The sequence below is a fragment of the Cetorhinus maximus genome, chromosome 14 (genome assembly GCF_964194155.1).
Source record: "Cetorhinus maximus chromosome 14, sCetMax3.hap1.1, whole genome shotgun sequence".
Taxonomy (NCBI): Eukaryota; Metazoa; Chordata; class Chondrichthyes; order Lamniformes; family Cetorhinidae; genus Cetorhinus; species Cetorhinus maximus.
Genome location: NC_135892.1, coordinates 23,265,370 through 23,291,479, shown reverse-complemented (window position 1 = coordinate 23,291,479; position 26,110 = coordinate 23,265,370). Strand labels below are relative to the sequence as shown.

At 40.6% G+C, this 26,110-nt stretch overlaps 1 protein-coding gene across 3 annotated transcripts in view; it reads left to right on the top strand.

The window, feature by feature from the left end:
• dhx57 (DEAH (Asp-Glu-Ala-Asp/His) box polypeptide 57) overlaps positions 1-26,110 on the top strand; it is a 95,163-nt gene that overhangs the window by 15,972 nt on the left and 53,081 nt on the right. For all 3 annotated transcript variants that reach the window (XM_078556663.1, XM_078556661.1, XM_078556662.1), the window contains 5 exons: positions 5,034-5,827; positions 6,669-6,859; positions 10,050-10,171; positions 11,412-11,607; positions 20,571-20,695. In XM_078556663.1, the coding sequence (XP_078412789.1) occupies positions 5,034-5,827; positions 6,669-6,859; positions 10,050-10,171; positions 11,412-11,607; positions 20,571-20,695 (1,428 nt within the window). The remainder of the gene's footprint in view (positions 1-5,033; positions 5,828-6,668; positions 6,860-10,049; positions 10,172-11,411; positions 11,608-20,570; positions 20,696-26,110) is intronic.

The following is a 26,110-nucleotide window of genomic DNA, read 5'->3' as shown; positions in this document are numbered from 1 at the left end:
CTCAGGCCATCTGCTCCTCCTTTTGAATGATCCCCAACTGGTTCCTATCCACAGCTACCTCGACTACAGCTCCTCACACCCCGCTTCTTGTAAAGACTCCATCCCATTCTCTCAGTTCCTTCGCCTCCGTCGCATCTGTTCTGATGACGCTACCTTCAAAAACAGCTCCTCTGACATGTCCTCCTTCTTCCTTAACCGAGGTTTTCCATCCACGGTCGTTGACAGGGCCCTCAACCGTGTCCGGCCCATATCCCGCGCATCCTCCCTCACGCCTTCTCCTCCTTCCCAGAAACATGATAGGGTCCCCCTTGTCCTCACTTATCACCCCACCAGCCTCCGCATTCAAAGGATCATCCTCCGCCATTTCCGCCAACTCCAGCATGATGCCACCACCAAACACATCTTCCCTTCACCCCCCCTGATGGCATTCCGTAGGGATCGTTCCCTCCGGGACACCCTGGTCCACTCCTCCATCACCCCCTACTCCTCAACCCCCACTTATGGCACCTCCCCATGCCCACGCAGAAGATGCAACACCTGCCCCTTCACTTCCTCTCTCCTCACCGTCCAAGGGCCCAAACACTCCTTTCAAGTGAAGCAGCATTTCACTTGCATTTCCCCTAACTTAGTCTACTGCATTCGTTGCTCCCAATACGGTCTCCTCTACATTGAAGAGACCAAACGCAAACTGGGCGACCGTTTTGCGGAACACCTGCGGTCTGTCCGCAAGAAAGACCCAAACCTCCCTGTCGCTTGCCATTTTAACACTCCACCCTGTTCTCTTGCCCACATGTCTGTCCTTGGCTTGCTGCATTGTTCCAGTGAAGCCCAACGCAAACTGGAGGAACAGCACCTCATCTTCCGACTAGGCACTTTACAGCCTTCCGGGCTGAATATTGAATTCAACAACTTTAGATCTTAAACTCCCCCTCCCCCCATCCCCACCCCGTTTCTTCCCCCCTCCCCCCGCTTTTTTTTCAATAATTTATATAGATTCTTCTTTCCCCACCTATTTCCATTATTTTTAAATCTAAAACTAAAACCTTGTTAGCCTTTCCACCCCACCCCCACTAGAGCTGTACTTTGAATATCCTGTCTTCCATTCTTAATTAGCACTTTTCTCAGACAAAACACCTCTTTGACCCTTTTGTCTGTGACATCTTTTGATTATCTGCTCATCTCCACAATCACCACACCCTCAATGTCTCTCTCTCCCCACCCCCCACCCCCCCCACCCACCCACCCACCTTAAACCAATTTATATTTCTCCCTTCTTCTAACTATGCTTCAGTTCTGCCGAAGGGCCATGAAGGCTCGAAACGTTAACTGATTTCTTCTCCGCTGATGCTGCCAGACCTGCTGAGTTTTTCCAGGTAATTCTGTTTTTGTTTTGGATTTCCAGCATCCGCAGTAGCTTTTAGCTTTTTGTTTTTATTTTATGGTTCCTATCTTAAATTGATCAACTTTTTCTTCAACTCCACTCACTCCTTCCAAATAAAAGCTGTCAGTATGGGAAGCAATATAGGTTCTAGCTATGCTTGCCTTTATGTGGAATACGTGTACGTTTTTGTCCCTGTCCAACAAGGGACCCCTCCCTCGTTATTTTTTCTCGTGCATTGATTACTGTGTTCGGGCAGCTTCCTGCTCTTGCCCCGAGCTGGAAAGTTCCATCAACTTTGCTTTTCATTTCTTCAGCCCCCAAAACTGTTCCAATGAACTTCACTGCAAGCTTGAGGAACAGCACCTCTGCTTTCATTTGGGGATTTTACAGCCTTCCAGCCTAAACGTTGAATTCAGTAACTTTAGACCATAACCACTGCTCCCATTTTATCGGACACCAGATGCTGGTAGTTGGTTTGCTATTACCATTTACACCTCCCCTACTTCCATATTTTGTGTCTTTAACTTGTCCTATTACTACCCACTTTGAGCTTGCACCATCATTCCCTTTGTCATTTATTCTATCCTGCCCTCCATCCTATCACAGTCCTTCCCCTTTGATCTATTCTCACCCCATCTCCTGCCTTTTAACCTGGCTCTATGCTTGCGTATGAACTGTTAAATCTCTAACTTTTTTGAGCTCTGATGAAAGGTCATTGACCTAAAATGTTAACACTGTTTCTAACTCCACAAATTCTGCCTGACCTACCAAGTGCTTTCAGCATTTGCTATTTATATTTCAGATTTCCAGAACTGCGGTATTTTGCTTTTATTTCACATTCTTTCTGAAGTCTGTTACTACCCTCCTCAATGTTTTACTAGATTTGAGTTTCATGTCACCTGAAAACTTTGAAATTATGCCATGCATACCCTTCCATGTCATTAACACACATCAAAAAGAGCAGCAGTCCTAATACCAACCCACTGTATGTTTCCCTTCAGTCTGAAAAACAACCATTCATCACTGCTTTCAGTCCCTTAGCCAATTTTGTGTCCACATTGACACTGTCCCTTTAATCCCACGAACTTTGAGTTTTCAAACATGTTTATTATGTGGCGCTTTATTAAACATCTTTTGAAAGTCTTTGTGTACATTACTGCTCTATCCTTATCAACCCTCTCTGTTACATCATCAAAGAACTCAATTAAGTTAGCCAAACATGATTTGCTTAAGCATCTTATTGAATGACAGAGCAGGCTTGATGGGCCAAATGTCCTACTGCTGCTCCTGTTTCTTATGAGCTTCTTATGAAAGCCATGCTAACTTTCTTGTATTAGATCGTACTTTTCCAAGTGCCAATTACTTTAGCTCCGAATTATTACCTCTAAAGGTTTCTCCACCACCAATAAAAGGCTGACTGGCCTATAGTTCCTTTCCCCTTTCTTGAATGGTTTGTAACATTTGCATTTGTCTGGGGCCACACCTATATCTAAGGAAAATTGAAAGCGAATGCAGGGGTTTTGGGAACTAGTGTTCAATTTCTTTTTGCTTACCTTCCCAGCAGGGCATTCATAATAATAAAGTTAGTTGGTGAGAAAGTTGGCACACAACAATTCTGGATAGAAACCAGAAATGGGCATCTCTTTCCACTGTTTCTGTCCTAAGACTCCCAAACTTTAGCTGCAAACTTAATCTCATATTACACTTTACTTTGTGTCATTAGACATACTGTGCATCTTATAATAGACAAAATGGATTTCTTTGCAAGACTATAGGATGATGTAGTTGAAGTACGTGCTTTCAATAAATAAGGATACTGTGATAGTTTGTTTTCCTGGCGTCTGGATAATTGTTTCTTTGACAATAAAGAACAGTTCACTTCCTTGTATGTTGCCCTCCAATTCGCTTTTCTATGCCTCATAGTTACCCTAGTTAAAATTGTTCGTTCAATGCCATCATGCAAACTACCCCCCTTGTTTAGAGAACAAAATACAAATCTATACTTTTTTCGAATTCTTATTGATAACTTATCCTGTTTTGCTCAAGTATCAATGGTTATTCCCTTCCTGGTAAAGATGTCAAACTAGATTGAATAGTGCACTACACAATTCTTTGGGACTGAGGCCAGCTCATAGGCAGTGCCCTTCCTCCAGTTTGCCAGAGTCCCAAAACGCTTTATACTATGCTCATTTAGAATACATCCTGTTTGTTTTTAACAGTGGAATACAATAAGAAATGCATGCACTGCATATGGAATGAAATTTTAACTCATTCAAACTGATTTGCATAGAGATAAAATTGGGTTCCATGTGTTTTCCTTTTTGTGTGAGGTAGAAGTGGTAGTGTGGTGCCTTATCCATTGAAAAGAATGGGAGTGTGGGTGTGGTTCCATGTGCAAAGTTTATCTTCCATCTTCTAACCCTATTGTTTGTTAGTAGGTTCATGTCTCAGAAATGTGTTTTTTATAATTGAAGTTTGAGCCTACTAAAGGTTTGCAGAAGCATAAATAGTTCTAGATTATTTAGAATAAAAACAAAATGCTGGAAACATTCATCAGGAGAGAGAAGCAGAATTCATGTTCTAGTTTTTTAGCCTGGGGCCAGAGCCTCAACATCAGGATCGTTTCCAGATTCCAACCTCATACTGCATCAGAAGTAGGCCCTGACATAATTGTCAATGAAAAGGCCAATTAGTGGCATGGGCTCATGATCCAATTAAAGATGGCAGGTGGGCTTCCAATGCTGGAGGGCAGGTAAGGGAGAGAGAGTGCCTTAAGGTAATTGCATGTTCTCAGCACTTTCAAACATTTTAGAAATGAAAATGTCTACAGCTGCCAGACAATATGGAGGGGAAACTCTGTTTCTCACTCCACAGATGGGAAAGAAAGAAAGACATGCATTTATATCGCACTTTTCATGATCACTGAATGTTTCAAAGTGCTTTACAGCTAAGGAAGTATTTTTGAAGTGTAGTCATTGTTGTAATGTAGGAAACGTGGCAGCCAATTACACAGAGCAGACCTCCACAAACAGCAATGTAACAATAACCAGATAATCTGTTTTTGTGATTTTGAAGGAGGGATAAGTATTGGCCAAGACAAAAGGATAACTCCGCTGCTTCAAAGATAGTGCCATGGGGATCTTTTGCATCCACCCAAGCAGGCAGATGAGGCCTCAGTTTAACGTCTTATCTCAAAGCCAGAACCTCTGACAGTGCGGCACTCTCTCTCACTATTACTCTGGATCGTCATCCTTGATTTTCATGCCCAAAACCTGCAGTGGCACTTGAACCCGGAATCTTATGATTCAGAGGTGAGGGTGTACCCAACTGATCCACAACTGATAGGCTGCCTGACCTGCTGAGTATTTCCAGCATTTTCTGTTTTTATTTCAGATTTCCAGCATCTGCAGTATTTAGCTTATTTAGAGGTAGGTTTAATTTAACTGCTGTTAATATCAATAGTTTTAGCTCAAATTCCCTGGCTGTTAACCATGACAACTTGTTCTAGGTACAGAACCTGTAATCTATTCTTCCAATTGCACCTGAGTGCTGACTATTGCATATGTTTATGGTTAACGTATTCTGTCATAGAGGCATATATTGCAATGAATTGTGATGTTATGTAAAAATAACATGCTTATTTTTATTTTAGGTATGGTTTTCATACAGAACGTTGCATATTGGCGCTCAAAATGTTTGATGGAGATGTAGGATCATCTTTGGAATATCTATTGCAGCAGTGCTTTAGGGAAAAGTTCAAAGATAGAATCAAGGCCTCTCCCAAATTTGGGAATATTAGCATGGAGGACTGTGTGGAGCGGAGGCAAGAAGAAGCATTTGCTCTTAGCTCCATATACGAGAGCAAATTCTCTGAAAGGATTCAAAACCGAGTCTGGAGCATTGAACTGGCACTTGTGTTTCTAACACAGAAGCTTAATAAATCGAGAAGGTGTGAGACCGAAGACTCAGCATCAAAGACTCTGAAAAACATTTGTCAGCATTACCTCCAGGGTAGTTGCCGCTTTGGGTCGAGATGTAAGTTGAGACATGAGCTTCCTTCAAGGGAAGAAAGGAAAGAGGACAGTCATTTGCGTTGTGACAGCAATGCACTCCTATACACACTTGAGATCCGATTTCCACCTGGTAATAAATATCCGTATGAGGTCCCACTTTTAGCCTTTTCTTCTATCAACGACAGTTTACCCCAAGCTTGCCGTTTGCATATAACCGAACACCTCTATGAAGAGGCCTTGTTAGCAGCAAAAACAAATGAACCAGTGGTTCACACATTGATCATGTGCTTGGAAAATGAAGTGAAAATGAGCAAACTACTCCTTGAAACCACCCATGAATACAGTGTGCCTCCTGTTGTGCTCTCTGTCTTGACTGAACAAACTAATGGTGACCAAACACCTCGCAACTATCCTCTTTATCATCAACTGGCAGGTACTATTATGAAACTGGAGTCATTGAGATTTGTTGTGGTACCCATTGCATCCGCAAAAGGTTTTGTTGCAGAGCTAAGGAAAGCACAAGCTACAACTTGAGTTCTAAGAAGTAATTCCTTGAGTTTTGAAGGAGTTTCCCAATGCAATAGTATGGCAATTACTGCAGTGAACATAGACTTCATTGAAACATTTTTTTTAAAAAAGGGAAAATTCCAGGGTGCTGAGGCTAACAGGTTTAGGGCCAATACAGCAGGCAACAGGTCTTGGACCAGGATCCAATGTTGGAGAGTGGGGAGATGTTTGGTGGGCCTTTTTATATTTTGCTTTAAGTAACAACAAAAAAAGACTTATGTTTGTATAGTGCCTTTCATAGCCTCAGAATGTCATAAAGTGCTTTATAACCAGTGAAGCACTTTTGAAGTGTTGCCCCTATTTGCAGTGTACAAAATGCAGCGACTAATCTGCACACAGCAAGCTCCCAGAAACACCAATAAAATAAATGACTAGATCATCTGCTCTGGTAATGTTGATTGAGGGCTAAATATGGGCAGCGACACCAGTGAGAACTCTCCTGAATGAAGCCATAGGATCTTTTACATCCACGTGATGGGGCTTCAGTTTATCTCTTCTGAAAGACAGCACCTGAAACAGTGCAGCACTCCGTCAATACTGAAATGGGCATGTCAGCTCAAATCTCTGGCCTAGGACTTGAATCCCAAGCCTTTTGACTCAGAGACAGGAGTGCTATCACTAAACCAGCTTTGGCACTTGGTTTTGGTATGGTTTTCATTGTGGTTTAGCCGTTGTCATTTATAACCAACATGGTTAATGTGTTGTAGTTGCAGTGAAAGATGATGCTGGGGCAGAAGTGGAAGATGATGATTTACCGGAGGAAGAGTCTGAGGCTGTGGTAATGGAAACTGAGAGTTACGTGCATCTGAAGAGGAGACAGTTGAAAAAGTATAACTGGAAACTGGAGAACGTATATAGGGAAAACCAAAAACTTTGTAAACAGTTTCAAATCAAAAAGGTAACTTCACCCATGCTCCAATTTTATTCAAGAACAGTATATGATGGTTAATAGTGGCGTGCTTTGTATTGTGAATTTTATTGTTAAGGTACCTTTTTCTTTAGTAAAGATCTGTCTTTTGGAAATACGGGATACCAGTTAGATGGAATTCCCTGACATAGGATTTGACTTTTTAAAATTAAATAATTAATAGTGATGAGCAGCTCTACAATTCAAAGTTAAATGTTTTTGATATCATGGTATGAGGAAATACAAGGAAAGACATGAAGAAGTTAGGTATTTTTCATTCAAACAACAACATGCATTTGTATAACTCTCTTAACGTAAAACATTCCAAGGCACGTCACAGGAGCATTTTCAGTTTTGACACCAACCCCATTAGGACAGGCAACCAAAAACTTGGTCAAAGAGTTTTAAGTAGCATATTAAAGAAGTAGAGAGGCAGCAAGGATCAGGGAAGAAATTCCAGAGCTTAGGGCCTAGGCTGCTGGAGTGATGGAAATTGGGGATGTGCAAGAAGTCCATAATTAAAGGAGCACAGAGATCTTGCAGGATTAAATGGCTGGAGGGGGTAATAGAGATTGGGGGTGGGGGAGGGAGGGTGGTGAGGCCATTGAAGGGTTTGAAAACACAGATGAGAATTTTAAATTTGAGGCATTGCTGAATCAGGATTTAGGTCAGCGAGCACAGGGTTGATAGGTGAGTGGAACGACGTGCTAGGTTACAGGTGGCGAGAGTTTTTGAGGAGTTCAAATTTTCGGAGGGTACAAGGTGGAAGACCAGCTGGAGCAGTAAGTCATGTCCAGAATTAACACAGGCTCAGATGAAGGTTTTGGCTACGGATGACAAATTAATTCTCACTTAGAGAAACATGGGTTATAAGGGATAGCAAGCATGAATTTGTGAAAGGAAAATCATGTCTGATTAACTTTATTGTGTTATTTGAAGTTACAGAGAAGGTTGATGAAGTTGGTGCAGTCGATGTATATATGGACTTGCAAAAGGCATTGGGCAAGGTACCTCATAACAGGCTAATTCGGAAAATAGAACCATATGGCATTGAAGGGATGATGAGAACTTAAGTGCAAAATTGGCTAAGAGATAGGAGGCAGAGAGTGGTGATGAATGAATTAATGTTTTTTTTTCTGACTGGTGAGAAATTTACAGAGGGCTGCCCAAGACTTGATACTAGGACCAGTGCTTTTCTTGCATATAAATAAACGACTGGGTCTTAGTTATAATGGAGTACAATTTCAAAGTTTGCAAATGATCCAAAACTTGTCAAAGTAGTAATATTGAGCAACATAGTAGCAGACTTCAGGAAGATATCGACTGGTGAAATGGGCAAACATGTGGCAGGTGCCATTTAATTATAGGTAAATGTGAAGTAATCCACTTTGGTGGAAACAACACAGAAGCAGTTTAATCTTGATGCTGCTATTTTGAAGGGGGATTCGAGAGCTGAGGTACTTGGAGATGCATATTCACACATCTTTGGAGGTGGCAGGGCAAGTTGACAAGGTGATTCAGAAAACACATGGGATTCTTGGTTTTGTAAATAGTGGCATTGAATAGAAAAATAAGGAAGTCATGCTAAATCTTTACAAGTCTCTGGTTAGGCCTCAGCTGGAATATTATGTACAAATCTGGGCAACCCACTTTAGGAAGGTTGTCAAGGCCCTGGAGAGGGTGCAGAGGAGGTTTACCAGAATGATGATGGGGATCAGGGACTTCAATTATGTGGAGAGATTTGGAGAAGCCTGTATTGTTCTCTTTAGAGCAGAGAAGGTTTTAGGAGACCTGATAGAGGCAATCAGATTTATAGGGGGTTTTAATAGAGTAAGTGGAAAGAAACTATTTCCTTTGGCAAATGAATCAGTAACCAGAGATCATGGGTTTAAAATAATTACCAAAAGAACTAGTGGGGAAATGATGGGAAATTTCTTTACACAAAGAGTTGTTAAGATCTGGAATGCATTACCTGAAAGGGTGGTAAAATCAGATTCTGTAGATACCTTTTAGAAGGCAATTGGACCTATACTTGAAGAGAACTAATTTGCAGCATTGTGGGGGAAAATGCTGGGTCAAAATTGGACAGCTTTTTCAAAGAGCAGCACAGACATGACTGACTGAATGGCCTGTTCTGTAAAATGCTTTGATCCACTATTCTATAAGTTGAGCCAGGGGTGAAGATGAGAATATTACAAATATGAACGTAGGTGGCGTCAGAATGATATGGGATTTGGAAGTCAGCCCAGGATCAGATAGGACGCTAAAGTTGCAAAGGTTCAACCTAGAATGGCGGCTAGGGAGAGGATTGGATTCTGTGGTTAGCGAATGGAGATTTTTGCAGGCACTGAAGTTGATGGCTTTGGTCTTTGCAGTATACATTTGGAAGAAATTTCTGCTTATCCAATACTGGATGTCGGATCAGCAGCGTGACAAATCAGGGAGACAGGTCAAGAGAGGTGGTGGTGAGGTAGAACTGGGTATCATTAGTGTACATGTGGAACCTGACATGTTTTTTTTCAAATGATGTTGACAAGGGGCAGCATGTAGATGCAGAATAAAAAGAGGCCAAAGATAGATCTTTGGGTGACTCCCAACAGTATGATGCAGGAATCGAAAAAGAAGCCATTGCAAGAGATTCTGTAGCTACAACTGGATAGATGAGGTTAAATAACAACACAGACTGTGGAGCAATATTATTATGTTTAAAATTATGAAAGGATGGCACAGAGTAGATGGAAGGAGATTGTTTCCAGTAGTGCTGGGGTCAAAGTTGAGGAGTCAAGAATGAGGAGACATCAATGCAAGAATAAATAGAAGAGATTTAGAACATAGAGCTGGAGAAATATCTTCGTACCGAGTTGTGAAGCTGGGGAATTTACTTCCAGGGTTAGTGATTGAGGCAGAAACTATTGTCAACATTTAGAATTCAACTGGACAGTTGGATGAAGGGAAAAGGATTGAAGGGATAGGAGAACAAGGCGGGTAAATGTGATTTTAGAACTAATAGCTTGTTTGGAGAGTACACACCAACACATTGTTTGGCTGAATGGCCTGTTTCTGTCTTGTAATTTATTTGTATTTCTTTGTATCATCTTTAAGATATGTTGCCTGAGGCAGATGCTTGCCCTCCTTGTATCCCAAGTCATTTCTTGATTCTTGAAAGTTATTGTTATTTCAGTCTTCCAGACAGTATCAGTCAATGTTGCAGGAGAGGAAGAAACTTCCAGCATTTCAAGAAAGAGACACAATCTTAGATTTACTGAACAAGGCCCAGGTGCTGGTAGTGAGTGGTATGACTGGGTAAGTTTAAGGGAAGTGGATATGGGAATTGACAGAATGTTCTAATGCTGGCATGCTTAATTTTTTGAATGATTGCATAATTGCTCAGCATTTTTTGATGATTTAAGTATGGAGAATATAGGAATAATATACAGTCCATTAGCTAAAGCAGATTAAAACCTGGTTTGTAATTTGGCCATACAAAAGGGTGTAAATTAAATTGAGTTCTACAAGAGAAACTTGAGTATATATTGAATATTCCACAATATGATGGAACATGTTTGATTTATGTGGATGGATGCATTTGCCGCAACTCTCAAGAAGCTCTCTACATTCCAGGACAAAGCAGTCTGCTTGATCAACCCATTCACCACCCTGGCCACAGAGTGTACAATCTATAGAATGCACTGCGGCAACTTGCCAAAGCCTCTTATACAGTCTCTCCAAAACTCTCAATCTCTGCCAACTAGATGGACAAGGGTAATAGGCACATTGGAATGCCATTGCCACCAAGATGCAAGTCACACACCATCCTGACTTGGACCTATATTACCATTCCTTTATCTGCATTGGGTCAAAACCCTGGAATCCCTTACCTTAAAGCAATCTAAGAGCACCTTTACCAGACAGACTGAAGCGGTTCAAGAAGACTGCTCATCACCATCTTCCCGGACAACTGGCTTTGCTGGTGACACCATAAACAACAAATTAATTTTTTAAAAACCGTAATGACGGAAGGTGGTCATTTTTAGTAAATAAGCCTTGTTGGTTCTTAACTAGATGTCAGTGAAAATATTAACTGCCAGCTGTGGGCCAACACAACTTCAAATGGAATAAATCAGATAATGGTGTCATCACTGAGTATTTAAAGCAAAACATCAACATTCTATGTTTATTTTGTTTCAAATTTCAGCCTCTGTTATTGATTCCCTTCCCCAGTACTCACTCATTTTTGGAGTTAGGTATTCGGGAGTATTTGGAGCTGAAGCTGAGTACTGAAATAATAGCTATTTAATATATCAGTGAATTGTTCAGGATTCAAAAAAAACTTTTTTCTGCTTTTTGGTGGAGGATTAATTTTCCAAAAATACACAAATTTAGACTGTTAGAAGTTATTTCTTCAGGCAATGGATTAATGGTTTCCAGTTTCCTAAACCCTTATTCAGTTGTTCAAGTATAAAGAGGAAGGGATTTGTTTGCATTTCCACAGCCTTGGAAAGTTTGACAGATATTCAAATAAGTTATTTTCAAAATTCCACAGGTGTGGAAAGACGACTCAAATTCCTCAGTTTATCCTGGATGACTCTCTCAATGGTCCTCCAGCAACAGTTGCAAACATCATATGTACTCAGCCTCGAAGGATTTCTGCTATTTCTGTCGCTGAGCGTGTAGCCAAAGAACGGATCGAGAGGCTAGGAGGAAGTGTAGGATATCAGATTAGACTTGAAAGTGTGAAGGTTGGTACATATTTATCAAATTTTCAGTGTCATCCTGAGTGAAGTTAGTTTTTTGTTGCAAGGTAGGCACTCCATCCACTACTTTAAACATTCACTCCCTCCACCACCAATGCATAGTGGCAGCAGTGTGTACCATCTACAAGATGCACTGCAGCAACACACCAAGGCTCCTTCGACAGCACCTTCCAAGTCCGCGACCTTCACCACCTAGGAGGACAAGGGCAGCAGATTCATGGGAACACCACTACATGTTAGTTCTCTTCCAAGTCACACACCATCCTGACTTGGAACTGTATCGCTGCTTTTTCACTGTGTCTTGGTCAAAACCCTAGAACTCCCTTCCTAACAGCACTGTGGGTGTTCCTACAATAGACAGACAGCAGCACTTCAAGAAGGCAGCACACCACCACCTTCTCAAGGGCAATTGGGGATGGGCAATAAATGCTCGCCTAGCCAGCAATGCCCATATCCCATAGAATTAATATATTAAAAATGTTTATCTTTGACCAGGTAGGTTTGTGGTCATGATCTTTTTTAGATTGGCATTGCTCCTCAATGACAAACAGGAGTCACTCCCCTCCTGACCAGTTTGTCATCCATGCAAACCTCCAATTCCTAGAAGTGCTACCATAATTGCATAACATTCTCTATTACCACCCAACTGGGAGCTGGTCTGAAGTCTTCAATGTCAGCTTAATTTCAGACTTGGGCTCCCTAGAGATCCCTCAGATTTTATTTGAAACACTCCCTATTTCGTTGATTTCTACCAGGTATTCCTGTTGCTGTCTTGGCTGTCTAATCTTGCTATTTCCCACCCCAATGAAGTGCACCCTTTCATATGTCTTCAGACAATCTCCATGCAATTGTTCTGTGCTTTTCACTGATCCCTAGCTCCTTGGGAGTTGGATGTTGAGTTTGTTGTGACACACAAACTTGAAACAGAAATCTGTTACTTTACCTCTTCGTGTTTAGCCTTGCTGTGTATTTGATGGTGAAAAAACTTGGTATAAGGAAATACTTACATCTCTAGATGGTCGCACAGAGCTGGAGGGCTACTAAGGCTGCATTTTTAATGTGTAGTCGAGGTACAGCATTTGAACAGATGAATACAAGATATATTCTGCATTAAAAGTATAATACGGAATCAAAAATTTATTTGTACTGGGATACATTATATTGTCAGACTCAAATAATGTCTTTGTCCTGATGGACATGCCCATGATTGAAAAAAATTTCAAAGCTGTAATTGTGCACGTATTAGTAAAAAGCTCCCACTTACCATCTTAATCTCCATGCAACCTCTGGGAGATCTGAGTTTGGCCAAAGAGAGACTGACTCCTCCTCCTCACCTTCAGGGTGTGGTTGATCAGATATTCAAACTAGTGCCTCGTAAAATATTTTTGATAAAGCACTCATAATTCAAATCATCAGGAATGATTTTGCATAACAACAGAATAGGTTGCACTTTGTGCATTCTCTGGTGCTAACAAACATTGTATTGATTATTTGCTATTCTATTACTTTAACAATTTGGGGAAGCTTAACATTTATAACCTTGGTCTTCCCCATATTACAGAATCTGAGACTTAAGTGGTTAAAGGTCAATAATCCAATTGAAGTGTATGCCTCTTATACATGCACTCTCTCAGCATGATATCTAAACGTACTTTGAGGAACCCCAATACTTTTGCATGTTAGCCTTTATTGGTTGACAATTCCAAACGTTTATAACTCTTCAAATAAAAAAATTATTGCTATACTTACTTCAGATTTGTGTTTTGCTGATTTTTCTCTATCGTCAATACTATTGGTTTATTTTGAATTAATAATCTCGGTTTACCTTACCTACACTACTTCATCTATCGCACACTTCAGTGAGGATAACTCCTGAACTGCTGCCTTTCTGGACTATCAAGGTTAAACTACTGTAATCTTTCCTCATCCATTTTGTCCTCAGGATTAGTCATAACCTTTGTCAACTTGCATTATATTGTTTTAGCTATGATTGTATATGCTTTATCATACCACCTTTGGTTACTGAAATTATATCTGAATTATGTCAACATCCCTTTCCAAATCTTCCTGTGCTAATTCAGTTCTGTTCGTTATCCACTTTTGTCCCGAATACCAATACTTTTGTAGTACTTTACATGCTATTGATTTACCTTTGGTATCCTCAGAGGCAATATCAATCTTCATCCTTGTGCAACTCTCTTGCTACATTCTTTTGCTACTCAACCTTGTTTTGCACTTTCAGCAAATATGGTCAGAACGTAATTGAGTTTATATATTAAAAATTAGAAATAGGATCCAAGCAGCGACCCTTGTGAAACTCTATTCAACATCCTCATTTTTCCCCCATCCACTATGACATCACATGTCACATGAGTACTTTGTTTATTTTTTAAAAATCAAAACACAAAATGCTGGAAATACTCAACAGGTCTGGCAGCATCTGTGGAGAGAGAAACAGAGCTAACATCATGGCCTGAAATGAACTGTTCTGAAGAAACATTAACTCTGTTTCTCTCTCCTGTTATGACACAGCAGTTGGTAAAGGCTGAGTTGTTAATGCTGAGCTCTGAAGAAAAGTCATACAGACTCGAAACATTAACTCTGTCTTTCTCACCACAGATGCTGTTAAACCTACTGAGTTTTTCCAGCATTTTTTGTTTTTGTTTCCGATATCTCCTTTGCTCTCTCCGACAATGGTACCTGCCAATACACTTTTAGCAAGCCAATCTTTGTGATAAATTTTGATTATCCAACTTTCTCAGTACAATACTCCAAATGTAGTATAGGATATGAATCTGCTTTTTTCACCGCATTCACCTTTCGATAATCAACACAGTCTTTGTGTTCCATCCAGTTTCGGTACCAGTACAATAAGCGAACTCCAGTTACTGCAACTAGACTCATGATATCATTTTGAAGCATAAAGTCAATTTATTTTTCTACTAGTAATAACTTTGCTGGATTTAATCTATAAGGATGTTGCCTTATTGAAGATGAAATCTGTGCAGACACATCATGTACAATTAAATTTCTCTTCCCCAATTTATTCCCACAAATAGGTTTGTGTGACTACAATAACTTTTCCAAACCACTTTGACATTCGTTTGGAAGGTAACTCAACATTTCATTTAAATTTTCAAGTACCCCCTCATTATCCAATTTGATTAGAGGAAAATTTCAGAGTCCTGCACTTCTACCTCTTTTTTTCATCATCCACCATCACAAATACCTCTTTTTGTTCCTCTTCCCTGTCAAAGTACATTTTAAGCATATTTATGTGACACACCCTCTGCTTCTTTCTTCTATCTGGAGTATTTATTAAATAATTTACTTCACTCAATTTCTTTTCAATCCTGTAAGGTCCACTAAACCTTGCATTTAATGAATCACCTAGTACTGGGAACAGAACTAGTACTTTCTCTCCAGAAACAAAACTGCGAGCTTTAGCTTTCTTATCTGCCTTAACTTTCATCACTTGCTGTGACATCTTTAAATGTTCCCTAGCCAACTTACATGCTTTGTTCAATCTTTCCCTGAAATTTGATACATAATCCAGGAGAATAGTTTCTGAATTTTGACCCACCAATTTCTTATGAATCAATTTCAGTGGTTCCCTTATCTCATGACCACAAACTAGTCCAAAAGGACTAAAACCAGTCAATGCATTTGGAGCATCTCTAATAGCAAAAACCAAGAATGGAATTCCCCTATCCCAATCCTGTGGATAATCCTGACGGTACGCTCTCATCATGGTTTTTAAAGTTTGATGCCACCTTTCCAAAGCTCCTTGAGACCTGAATGATAAGCTGTTGATTTGAACTGTTTTAGCCCAAACTGTTCATTACTTCCTTAAACAGTTGTGACATACAATCAGATCAGAGGTCAAATTTTATTTCCTTAGGTAAACCATATCTTCTGAAAAATGTAGTTAACTCCTCCATAATCCTGTTAGTTGTAATATTTCTTTTAAGGTATCGCTTCAGGAAACCTGGTAGACACATCCAATATTGACAGTAAATACTGATTTCCACTTTTAGTCTTAGGGATGAGCCTCCAATTGTTATGGCACAGCAGTTGGTAAAGGCTGAGTTGTTTAAATCCCAGAGGGAAACTTGAACAACTGTCATAACCTATATTTTCAATTGGTATGTTTGAGATGCAGCTCTGAATTCAGGAATAAAACCGCCAAGTCTCAAGAGGTTTATATATAAAACTAAATTAAACAATTATTAATTTAACAAGAAATTAAACACATACACATCTACAAATTACTACCATAATAACATGTAAACAAATCCCCAAATTAATCACTCCCAGGTAAATCTTCACCAAGGCAACAATAACCCATAGACTTTAAACAGACACCAAGCAAAGCACATTTGACCTTACGAATTCAGAATGAGGTTCTTTGCAATTTGGTTCCTTTGCAGACACAGTTGTAGGGCTTACAGGCTGGTTAGATCTTACATGCCTCTGACTCTCGCACACACACAAACTCCTCTCGGTTGAAACCTAGCTTTCTTTTTAAATGTAAATTTTCCATTGTATTACTAGGTTTTTTAAATTTTACCTCTCCTTACAATAATCTTCTCATTCCACCAATTTTATTAGTAATATAAACATATTGTTTGGCGACTGTCAGCTAGGTGCAAGATTTTATTCCCTTCTTTTGAATGGTTTATTCAACAAATGCAAATGTACTCTTTCCCTTCTAGCCTTACGTTTATCTAATTAACATCTCAAACTACAATCAAGGCATCCAGACCAGCTGGCTTTAATTGAATTAAGCCATACATAGACACACACATAGACACAGACCCTACTACAAGTCCAATTTAAAAATAATTTCCAATAACATTATAAACATTAATATCTCTCCATGACACTCCACAGATGCTGCCAGACCTGCTGGTTATTTTCAGTATTTTCTGTTTGTATGTCAGATTTCCAGCATCGGCAATATTTTGGATTTGTGTTTATTTTAGCCAGTTTCTTAACTATTTTCATGATCTACCCTGATTCCTGTAGATTTTATTTTACGTGGAAGTTCAGACACAAGTGTTCCAAATATTGTAACTAAAATATATCGTAGGGAGTAGTCTATTTTATCTGTAATGTCTTCTGAGATGTCATAATGGTTTGTCAAACAGGACGTCATCCTTTTAATTCTATGCAGGCTGTGTTTTATTACATTATTGTTATAAAGATGTTCCTCTAGCCTGCCCCTTAAAATAGATTTAATTATTTTTACCTGATACTGATGTTGCACTAATCAGCAAATAACTTTCTTAAGCAATTTTTTCATACTTTTAAAAATCTAAGAAAACATTTATTCTTTCACTAGTCCTGCAAAATCTCAATAGTGTTTAGCAGTTTGTTGGTAACTGTAACCAGTATCTGCTAGCTCCTTCTCCGCCTTGCTACAGCTTCCTCGGACACATACATTCTGCCCAAGGTATATGCTGGTTTTGAATTTCCTTAACTACTTCTAACTTCAAACAGTACTCTGAGTTGCTACTGGGTGTTGTACAAAAATTGCAGCAGGCTAGAATCCTCTCTAGTGAATGGATCTGGAAATAATCCATTTAGTATTTCAACTATTTTATGTTCTTTATCTTCATTATCATGTATATGCTCACTGCTGTTCTGATTTCCTTTCTACCTGAATGTGTGTCAGCCATAGCTCTGATGGTAGCACTCTTGGCTCTGAGTCACAAGATTCCAGGTTTAAGTCCCACTCCAGGAATTGAGCACAAAAATCAAGGCTGACACTCCAGTGCTGTACTGAGGGAGCTCTGCACTGTCGGAGGTGCTGTCTTTCAGATGAAAAGTTAAACTGAGGCCCCTGCTACTTGGCTGGATGAATGTAAAAGATTCCATGGCACTAATTTGAAGAAGAGCAGGCGGGTGGTTTATCCCCGGTGAACCGATCAATCTTTACCCCTCAATCAACAACACGAAGAGACAGACCATCTTGTCGTTATCACATTGCTGTATGTTGTTGTTTGCTGTTCACATGTTAGCTACTGTGTTTCCTACCTTACAACGTTGACTACACTTCAACAGTACTTCATTGTCTGTAAAGTGCTTTGAGGAAGTGGTCATGAAAAGTGCTATTTAAATCCAAGTCTCTCTTTTTCTTGCATGTAACGTGCTTCAGGTCTTTGTGAAGTCATGAAGGGCAGTATGTGAATGGGAGTCTTTCTTTTACTGTTGTGATTATGGACATACAAGTTAGGAGCAAGAGTAGGCCGCTCGGCCCCTTGAGCCTGCTGTGCTATTCAATAAGATCTGAATGTAACTTCAATCCCACGTTCTTGCCTACCCTGATAACCTTTCAGTCCCTTGTTAATCAAGAATCCATCCAGCTCTGCCTTTTGAGGAAGAGAGTTCCAAAGGCACTCAACCCCCTGAAATAAAAATTTCTCCTCACCTCTGTCTTAAATGAGTGACCCCTTATTTTTAAACAGTGACCCCTAGTTCTAGATTCTCCCACAAGAGGAAACATCCCTTCCACATCCACCCTGACAAGACCCCTCAGGATCTTTAAAGGTTTCAGTTAAGCCACCTCTTACTCTTCTAAATTCCTGTGGATACAAGCCTATCCTGTCCAGCCTTTCCTCATAGGACAACCCGCCCATTCCTAGTATTAGTCTAGCAAACCTTTTCTAAACTGCTAACGCATTTACATCTTTCTTTAAATAAGGAGACCAATATTGTACACGTACTCTAGATGTGGTCTCACCGATGCCCTGTACAACTGAAGCATAGCCTAATATAAAGGCAAAATACTGCGGATGCTGGAAATCTGAAATGGAAACAAAAAATGCTGGAAAAACTCAGCAGGTCTGACAGCATCTGTGGAGAGAGACAGAGACAGAGATAACGTTTCGAGACTGTATGACTCTTCTTCAGATCTAAAGGGAGGTAGAGATGTGGTGAAATATATACTGATTAAGGGGAGTGAAGCTGGATAGCAGGCCAGCGATAGGTGGAGGCAAAGGAGAGATTGCAAAAGATGTCATAAACGAAAGGTCAAAAGAGTTGTTAATGGTGGTTGTACTGACTAAAGGAAGTGCTAATGGTTGACATTAAAAAAGCAAAATGTGATAATGGCCAGACCAGGGTGGGCACTCTGGAAAGTGACAGAAGCATAGCTTCCCTACTTTTATAATCAATTCCCCTCACAATGAATGATAATCTATTAGTTTTCTTAATTACCTGCTGTACCTGCATACTAACCTTTTGTGATTCATGCACTAGGACACCCAGATCCCTCTGAATCTCAGAGCTCTGCAATATTTCACCATTTAGATGATTTTTAAAATTCTTCCTGCCAAAATGAACGATTTCACATTTGCCCACATTATACTCCATTTGCCAGATCTTTGCCCATTCACTTAACCTATCTGTCACTTTGTAGCCTCCTAGTTCTCTTCACAATTCACTTTCCTACCTATCTTTGTGTCATCAGCAAATTTAGCAACCATTCCTTTGGTCCCTTCATCCAAGTCATTTATATAAATTGTAAAAAGTTGAGGCCCCAGAACTGATCCCTGTGGCACACCACTCATTACATCCTGCCAACTAGAAAAAGTGCCATTTATGCCAACTCTATGCTTCCTGTTAGCCAGCCAATCTTCTATCCAAGCCATTATGTTACCCCTACACCATGAGCTTTTATTTTCTGCAATAACTTTTGAAGTGGCACTTTATCAAATGCCTTCTGGAAATCTAAGTACAGTACATCCACCAGTTTCCCTTTATCACAGCACATGTGAGTTCCTTCAAAGAACTCCAATAAATTGTTTAAACATGATTCTCCTTTTACAAAAACCATGTTGACTCTGCCTGATTGCCTTGATTTTTTTTTCTAAGTGCCCTAGGTGAGGCCCCTAACCATGGTTATTCAATTTGGAACCTTCCAGAATTGTGTGTGTTGAATAATCATAGGTTATCTGACCTATTGGCAGCTATCTTCACAGTTCATCAGTGTCCATTTTAAACAAATAAAAGACAGTTCCATAAGTTTCCATACAAGCTCGGTCTGTGTGTAAAGTTATGAATGTGACATGCCTTTACTGGACATGACAATATTAAACATAATATCAAAAGGCTCCTGGTATTTGTACCATTGGGACGGTCTACACCTGAACCATCCTGGTGTCCTTGCAAGCTGCCTAACTAGGGAAGTAGAGAGAGTTTTAAACTGAATAGTGGGGGCAAGGGATCAAATTTGGAAAGATGTGCTAAACCAAAGAGTAAAGACAAAGCAAGAGAGACAGATATTAATATGGGAAATGATAAACAGACTGTGACAGGAAGGGACAGAAAGTACAAATCTAAGAGTAAATCAGCAGATAAGGCTAGGTGCTACAAAAATAATAAAAGCACAAAGCTAAAGACTCTGTATCTAAACACACGTAGCATTTGAAACAAAACAGATGAACTGATAGCACAAATAGAAATAAATAAGTACACCTGATAGCCATCACAGACGAAAGTTATCTGCGGAATTCAAACCTCCCATTGTTTGGAGCTTACTCAAAACTCAGAGTCAATGGACTCCGAGACTCTCCAGGTTTGCAGTTCAACAAAGGAAAGCTGACCAGACCTGTTATCCACCAGTTAAGTATGAAAGACCACCATCTATCTCCTATTGTACATCAGTGGCTTTTTAGCTTTCAGCCATGGGTGGACAATAGCTATTCACCATGTGACTGAAATTGGCTTCTGATACTGAGATCCTTTATTATCACAAGACCCAGGTGAGACCAGGACAGACTGCAGTACAACACCAACAAGACAACAACTGCAGAGAAAGGTTGTGCCATCTTTGCCTTTTAAGAACCATCAGTCAACAGCCAATCTGAGAACCAGGCTCTGAAACTAGCTGCAAATGTGCATTGCGTATCTTAGAAACTCATTTATTTTAATTATATTTTCAGTCCTCCTCTACCAGATTGCTTTACTGCACTACAGGACTACTACTCAGACGACTGGAGGCAGATCCAGAGCTCCAAGGCGTGTCTCATGTTATTGTAGATGAAGTGCACGAAAGAACAGAGGAAAGGTAATTCGATTTTTCACTTGGACCAGCTTGTTGTGAATTTCAATACAGTACAGGTTTAGTGCAAGAAGCCACCAAAGTTGAAAAGAATTCAGGAATGGTGACCAGCTTCGATTTTAAGACAAATGTACTTGAGGGAAAGGAGAGAGAGACTGAAAAGGTAAGGGGTTCCAGTTTTGAAGTCATGGAAAGCTTAAAGTAGTAGGTTACTATGAGTCTTAATTTCAAGATAGTGGTGATTGTAGGGAGGGAAAAATGTGTGAAGGAGAACATATTTGGAGTTTAGAAAGAACAAAGAGGGAATTTCAGAAGAGCCTTGGCCAAAGTGGTGATAGTGGAATAAAGAGAAGTGAGAATAATTGCAATAGATAGAAACAGAGAGCTTACAATCTTCGATGCATAAAAAATGTTTTCACTTGTATAAGAGGCCAAAATTAGGGGCCATGGATGTAAAATAATGACCAATAAATCCAGTAGGGAATTCAGAAGGAATTTCTTTATGCAGAGTGATAAGAATATGGAGCTTGCTACCACATGGAGTAGTTGAGGTGAGCAGTTGGATGCATTTAGGGGGAATCTAGATAAGCACATAAGGAAAAAAGGAATAGAGGGACATGCTGATAAGGGAGGGAAGAGGCTCATATGGAGTATAAACACCAAGTAGACCAATTTGGCCAAATGGCGTGTGCCTACTGTAAATTCTAAGTTTAGGTGAGAGAAGGACCGCTTGTTAGACACCAAGCTTTTTCTGTCCCCTGTACATGGTGCATCCTTAAATAGGGAACTGGTTGTGAGGTATTATTTTTGGCTTTTTATGGATTATTAACAACAGTTCCAGTACTTGGACTTTATTATCTGATGCTCAGTAGCTTTATCTAAATTATTATTCTAAATTATTTATCTAAACTATTTATTTACAGGGTTTAGACCCAAGGAGCTGACCAATATCCCACTTGCTGTAAACTACTAATTGATATAACATAGTTGACACCACACCACCAAGCGAGAACAGTTTATAGACCAAAGTACTTAATATCTTTATGTTTAGTTTCTCAACTGTCCATCATATCTTAGGTTACCATTCCATTCCCCGTGCTCCTAGCCCATCTCCAGCTCATGGGCCTCAAATGCATAGCCATCTATAGCACCCATCCTGGTTCACCCACCCCCAGCAGCCCTCTGTCTAGGTAGCATTTGCCTCAGTGTCTGTACTATGGTAAATGGGAGATGGCATATGTGATTCTATTGCTTTAAGCCTCTTCACATCCAGCCTTTTCACTGTATGAGTTCCTCCTGATTTGCTGGTGCATTCCTAAGCTCTGCCCCCTCGCCCTACTCCCTCAACTCTAGTCTTGTCCTAAGATTGCCCTGTCCCTGCTAAACCCAGTGGCAGCAGCAGGCTTGGCTTCCCAGCTCCAGATTTGAACCTCCCCATCCCCAGTGACAATGTGCAACATCTCCATCACATTACCGTTCCTATCCAGCAGCAATCTCCTCACCGTCCAAGGGCCCAAACACTCCTTTCAAGTGAAGCAGCAGTTCACTTGCACTTCCCTCAAATTAGTCTACTGCATTCGCTGCTCCCAATGCTGTTTCTTCTACATTGGAGAGACCAAACGCAGGCTGGGTGATCACTTTACGGAACACCTTCGGTCTGTCCGCAAGCATGACCCAGACCTCCCTGTCGCTTGCCGTTTCAACACTCCACCCTGCTCTCATGTCCAGATGTCCGTCCTTGGCCTGCTGCAATGTTTCAGTGAAGCTCAACGCAAACTGGAGGAACAGCACCTCATCTTCCGCTTAGGCACTTTACAGCCTTCCGGACTGAATATTGAGTTCAACAACTTTAGATCATGGACTTTCTCCTCCATCCCCACCCCCTTTCCGATCCCCCATTTTTGCAATAATTTATATATATTTTTCTTTTCCCACCTATTTCCATTATTTTAAATGTATTTCCATCCATTGTTTTATCTCTACCTTTTAGCCTATTTTGATCCCTTCCCCCCACCCCACCCCCACTAGGGCTATCTGTACCTTGCTCATCCTGCTTTCTACCCTTAATGTCACCTATTAGCACATTTCTTAGCTAATATCACCACCGTCAACACCTCTTTGTCCTTTTGTCTATGACATCTTTTGGCAATCTCCACCTATCACTGGCCCTCTATCCAGCTCTACTTGTCCCACCTCCTCCCCCCCCCCCAACCACCCCTTAAACCAGCTTATATTTCACCTCTCTTCTATTTTTCCTCAGTTCTGTTGAAGAGTCGTACGGACTCGAACGTTAACTGTGTTCCTCTCCGCAGATGCTGTCAGACCGGCTGAGTTTTTCCAGGTATTTTTATTTTTGTTTTTGTAAAGGATTCTGTTTCCTGTTTGGCTAGTCCTCCTTATCACCAGCTGTAGCTCAGGCCTTCCCGCCCCCAAATTCTAGTCCTGGTGCAGAGCTCTGGTTCTTTTCTCTTCTAACCCAGCAGTAGTGGCAGTACCTTGCTTCCAAGTTCCAGTTCCAAGGGCCCACCCTCTCCACCGTACGGCTGCCTCCCAGCCTGAGCAACGTTTCCTTCAAGTTCTCCATGATCTACGCATGTTGCAACAGTTCTTGATATCCCGGTGCTGGTTAAGGTCAAGGCTCTCGCCTGAATCCAGTATGACAGTGTCAGTATCATCTGACCTGGTGAGAACCAATTGAAGTGCCCATTCCAATTTTATTCTCCCCCTTGGGAGAAGATCCTGATCCCTGCACAGCTCCTGCCTGCAGCAATATGAGTATGAACAGGAACCCAATGATTGAATCTGTGTGCAACTGTTTATTTGTGATTTCTATTTAGCTTTTCTCCCCCCATCCTGTGCCATGCACTTTCCGATGAAAGGAGAGTAGCTGGAATCAATTCTGCTTCATAGACTTTACGTTTTCTCTGTCCTCCACAAGAGAATGTCTGGCATTGCCCGGTGGCCACCTGTAGTTGACTGTAAGGTTGAGTGCTGACCTTGTGGGAAATTTTGACTCTGAATCCGTGTTCTACTATAGTGCTAGTTTTGAAGCAGATGCTAGCTGCAGGTGATTTGCTTATATAATGAGGAAACAACTAGATTTTAGACTATTGTATGATGACAGTAGTGTGTCACATTGGACCACAATGCTTCAGGGGAAAGGTCTCAATTGATCAGATTCATTAATTGGGATAGTTCAGATAGGTAAATGCAGTAGATGTTTAATACTACTTTACTGCCCGTGAAGGAGGAGGCTTCTACCTGAATTGCTTTGCAATACCTCTTCTAGTATCTATAAGCGTGAAAGGGTAATTGAAACACAGCTGACAGTTTGTCAACGTCTTTTATCAGATATCCTTCAATAATGACTTGCGTATAACAGCCTTGGTTATTCTACCTCTAGCTGTCCTGATGTCCTCCTGTGTTTCCCAGGAGAATGGCAAACTCTGATTTTAGCTAGGATGTTGGGTGCAGGAGGAAGTATGAGCACATCCCTTGCTGTCCCAAAGCCAGAATGAATAACAGGAAGCTTGGATCAACAGGGAACACTGTTTTGGAGCTGACATAGATTTCTACATATTAAAAACATCAAGGGATGTGAGAATAGTGCAGGAAAATGTGTTGAAGTTGAAGATCCAGATATGATCTCGTTGAACGGCAGAGTGGGCTTGAGGGCTGAATGGCCTACTCCTCCTATTTCTTATGTTCTTATGGAATAAAGGGGTAAAATCGTCAAATTATTGATTTTTTTTTTACTTTTAAGATAGATGAAATGATCCTGGTCAAAAAAGAACAGTAAAATGGGTTTATGATGAAGCTCTTTATCTCCACCTTGTGGAGGTAACAAAAAATACTATTATGCATTTTAAGGTGTTTTAACTTCAGCATGTTCATGGTAGACGTTAATGTCATGTCATGTTTGCAAACTGGGCTGAAGCCTTTTAGATCCCACATGTGAGATAGTGCTTAGCTTCCACAGAATCTCCCTTTGCCCAACCATGAAGAGCTGGTTGGCTTCAAGATATTGTTTGACCTTGGTAACTTTAGTGCACCTCTCCCTCCTATCCTATGTAGTTGTTCTGTTGAAGAGTCATACGGACTCGAAATGTTAACTGTATTCCTCTCCGCAGATGCTGTCAGACCTGCTGAGTTTTTCCAAGTATTTTTATTTTTGTTTTTGTTTTGGATTTTCAGCATCTGCAATTTTTTGCTTTTATCTATGTAGTTGTTCCCTGGTCTTGACGCAGAAGACCATTCAGTGTTCCTTTAGGGCCTCTCCCTTGTTGTTTGCTTACATAGCATTAACTTCACTTGGTTCAGTTTCTTCAGCTGCCTTCTCCTGCCGCCATACTCAGTCACTTAAGAGGGATGCTCCTTGCTGACCTCATCCATTGGCATAGAATATGTATCGTGATGGCACCCAGCTCCATTTTTCACAACCAGCACTCAACTTACTTGTTCATTAATGACTTGATGTTGGACAAGAGCTTTCTCCAGCTTAACATTAACAGAATCAAAGCTATCCTATTTGGTTCCTGACCCAATCTCTGTACCCTTATCTGGTTGTATCCAACTCTCTGGTTGCTGTTCAGTCTAAACCTGATGACATGCAACCTCTGTATTCTGTTTGAACCCAAGTTGACTTTCAAATCCATATCCTAACAATCACCAGGACCACCAACTCACACCTCTACAGGCTTTGGCCCACATGCACAACCTTGTGACCTCCAGTCCTAAGCTGTCCTTGCTGGCCTTCCAAGTTCTACCCTACAAAAAAATCTGCCACTTGCCTAAAACTTCTCCACTGCAATATATCCTGCATTTGAATCTTGATTCCTTAACACCCTTGACATCACCAATCTCCATTGGCTTCTTACCTTGCAGTTCCAAATCTTTGCCTACAATCCCTTGAGGCTTTGCCTCCCCATTTCTGGAACCTTCTGCAGCCCTCTGTTCTAGTGTGCTTCATCTGCTCTTTAAATGCCTCTCCATCTCATTTCCGCCTCCCACTATCATGACTCTTCATTCTAGAACATTCACTTAACACCTTCAATCTTGCAATCTTAAACTTCCTCCAAATTTACCATTATGGCTATCAGTCAGTCCCCTCTCATAACTTTTCTGGTCTGATCTAGTGTCCAGTTTTGCCTCTGTGAAGTATTTTGGGACATTATATCAAACATGTGATTGTAATGCAGATGCTTATTGTTGGTGAATCTGGTGCAGAATGATGGGCAGGATTAGGATTTGGGCTGTACACTGGAGATTCTAGTGCTATACAGCTGTAGCTACAGAACAGCCTCAGATCCTTGCTGATAAGTAAGACCGGTCTGGAAGCATATTTAGCTTCTGAATGCTATTCCTTTTCATTATTTCCACAGGGTAGAGATAAAGAGCATGCTCTACTGTCATTGTTTCCAC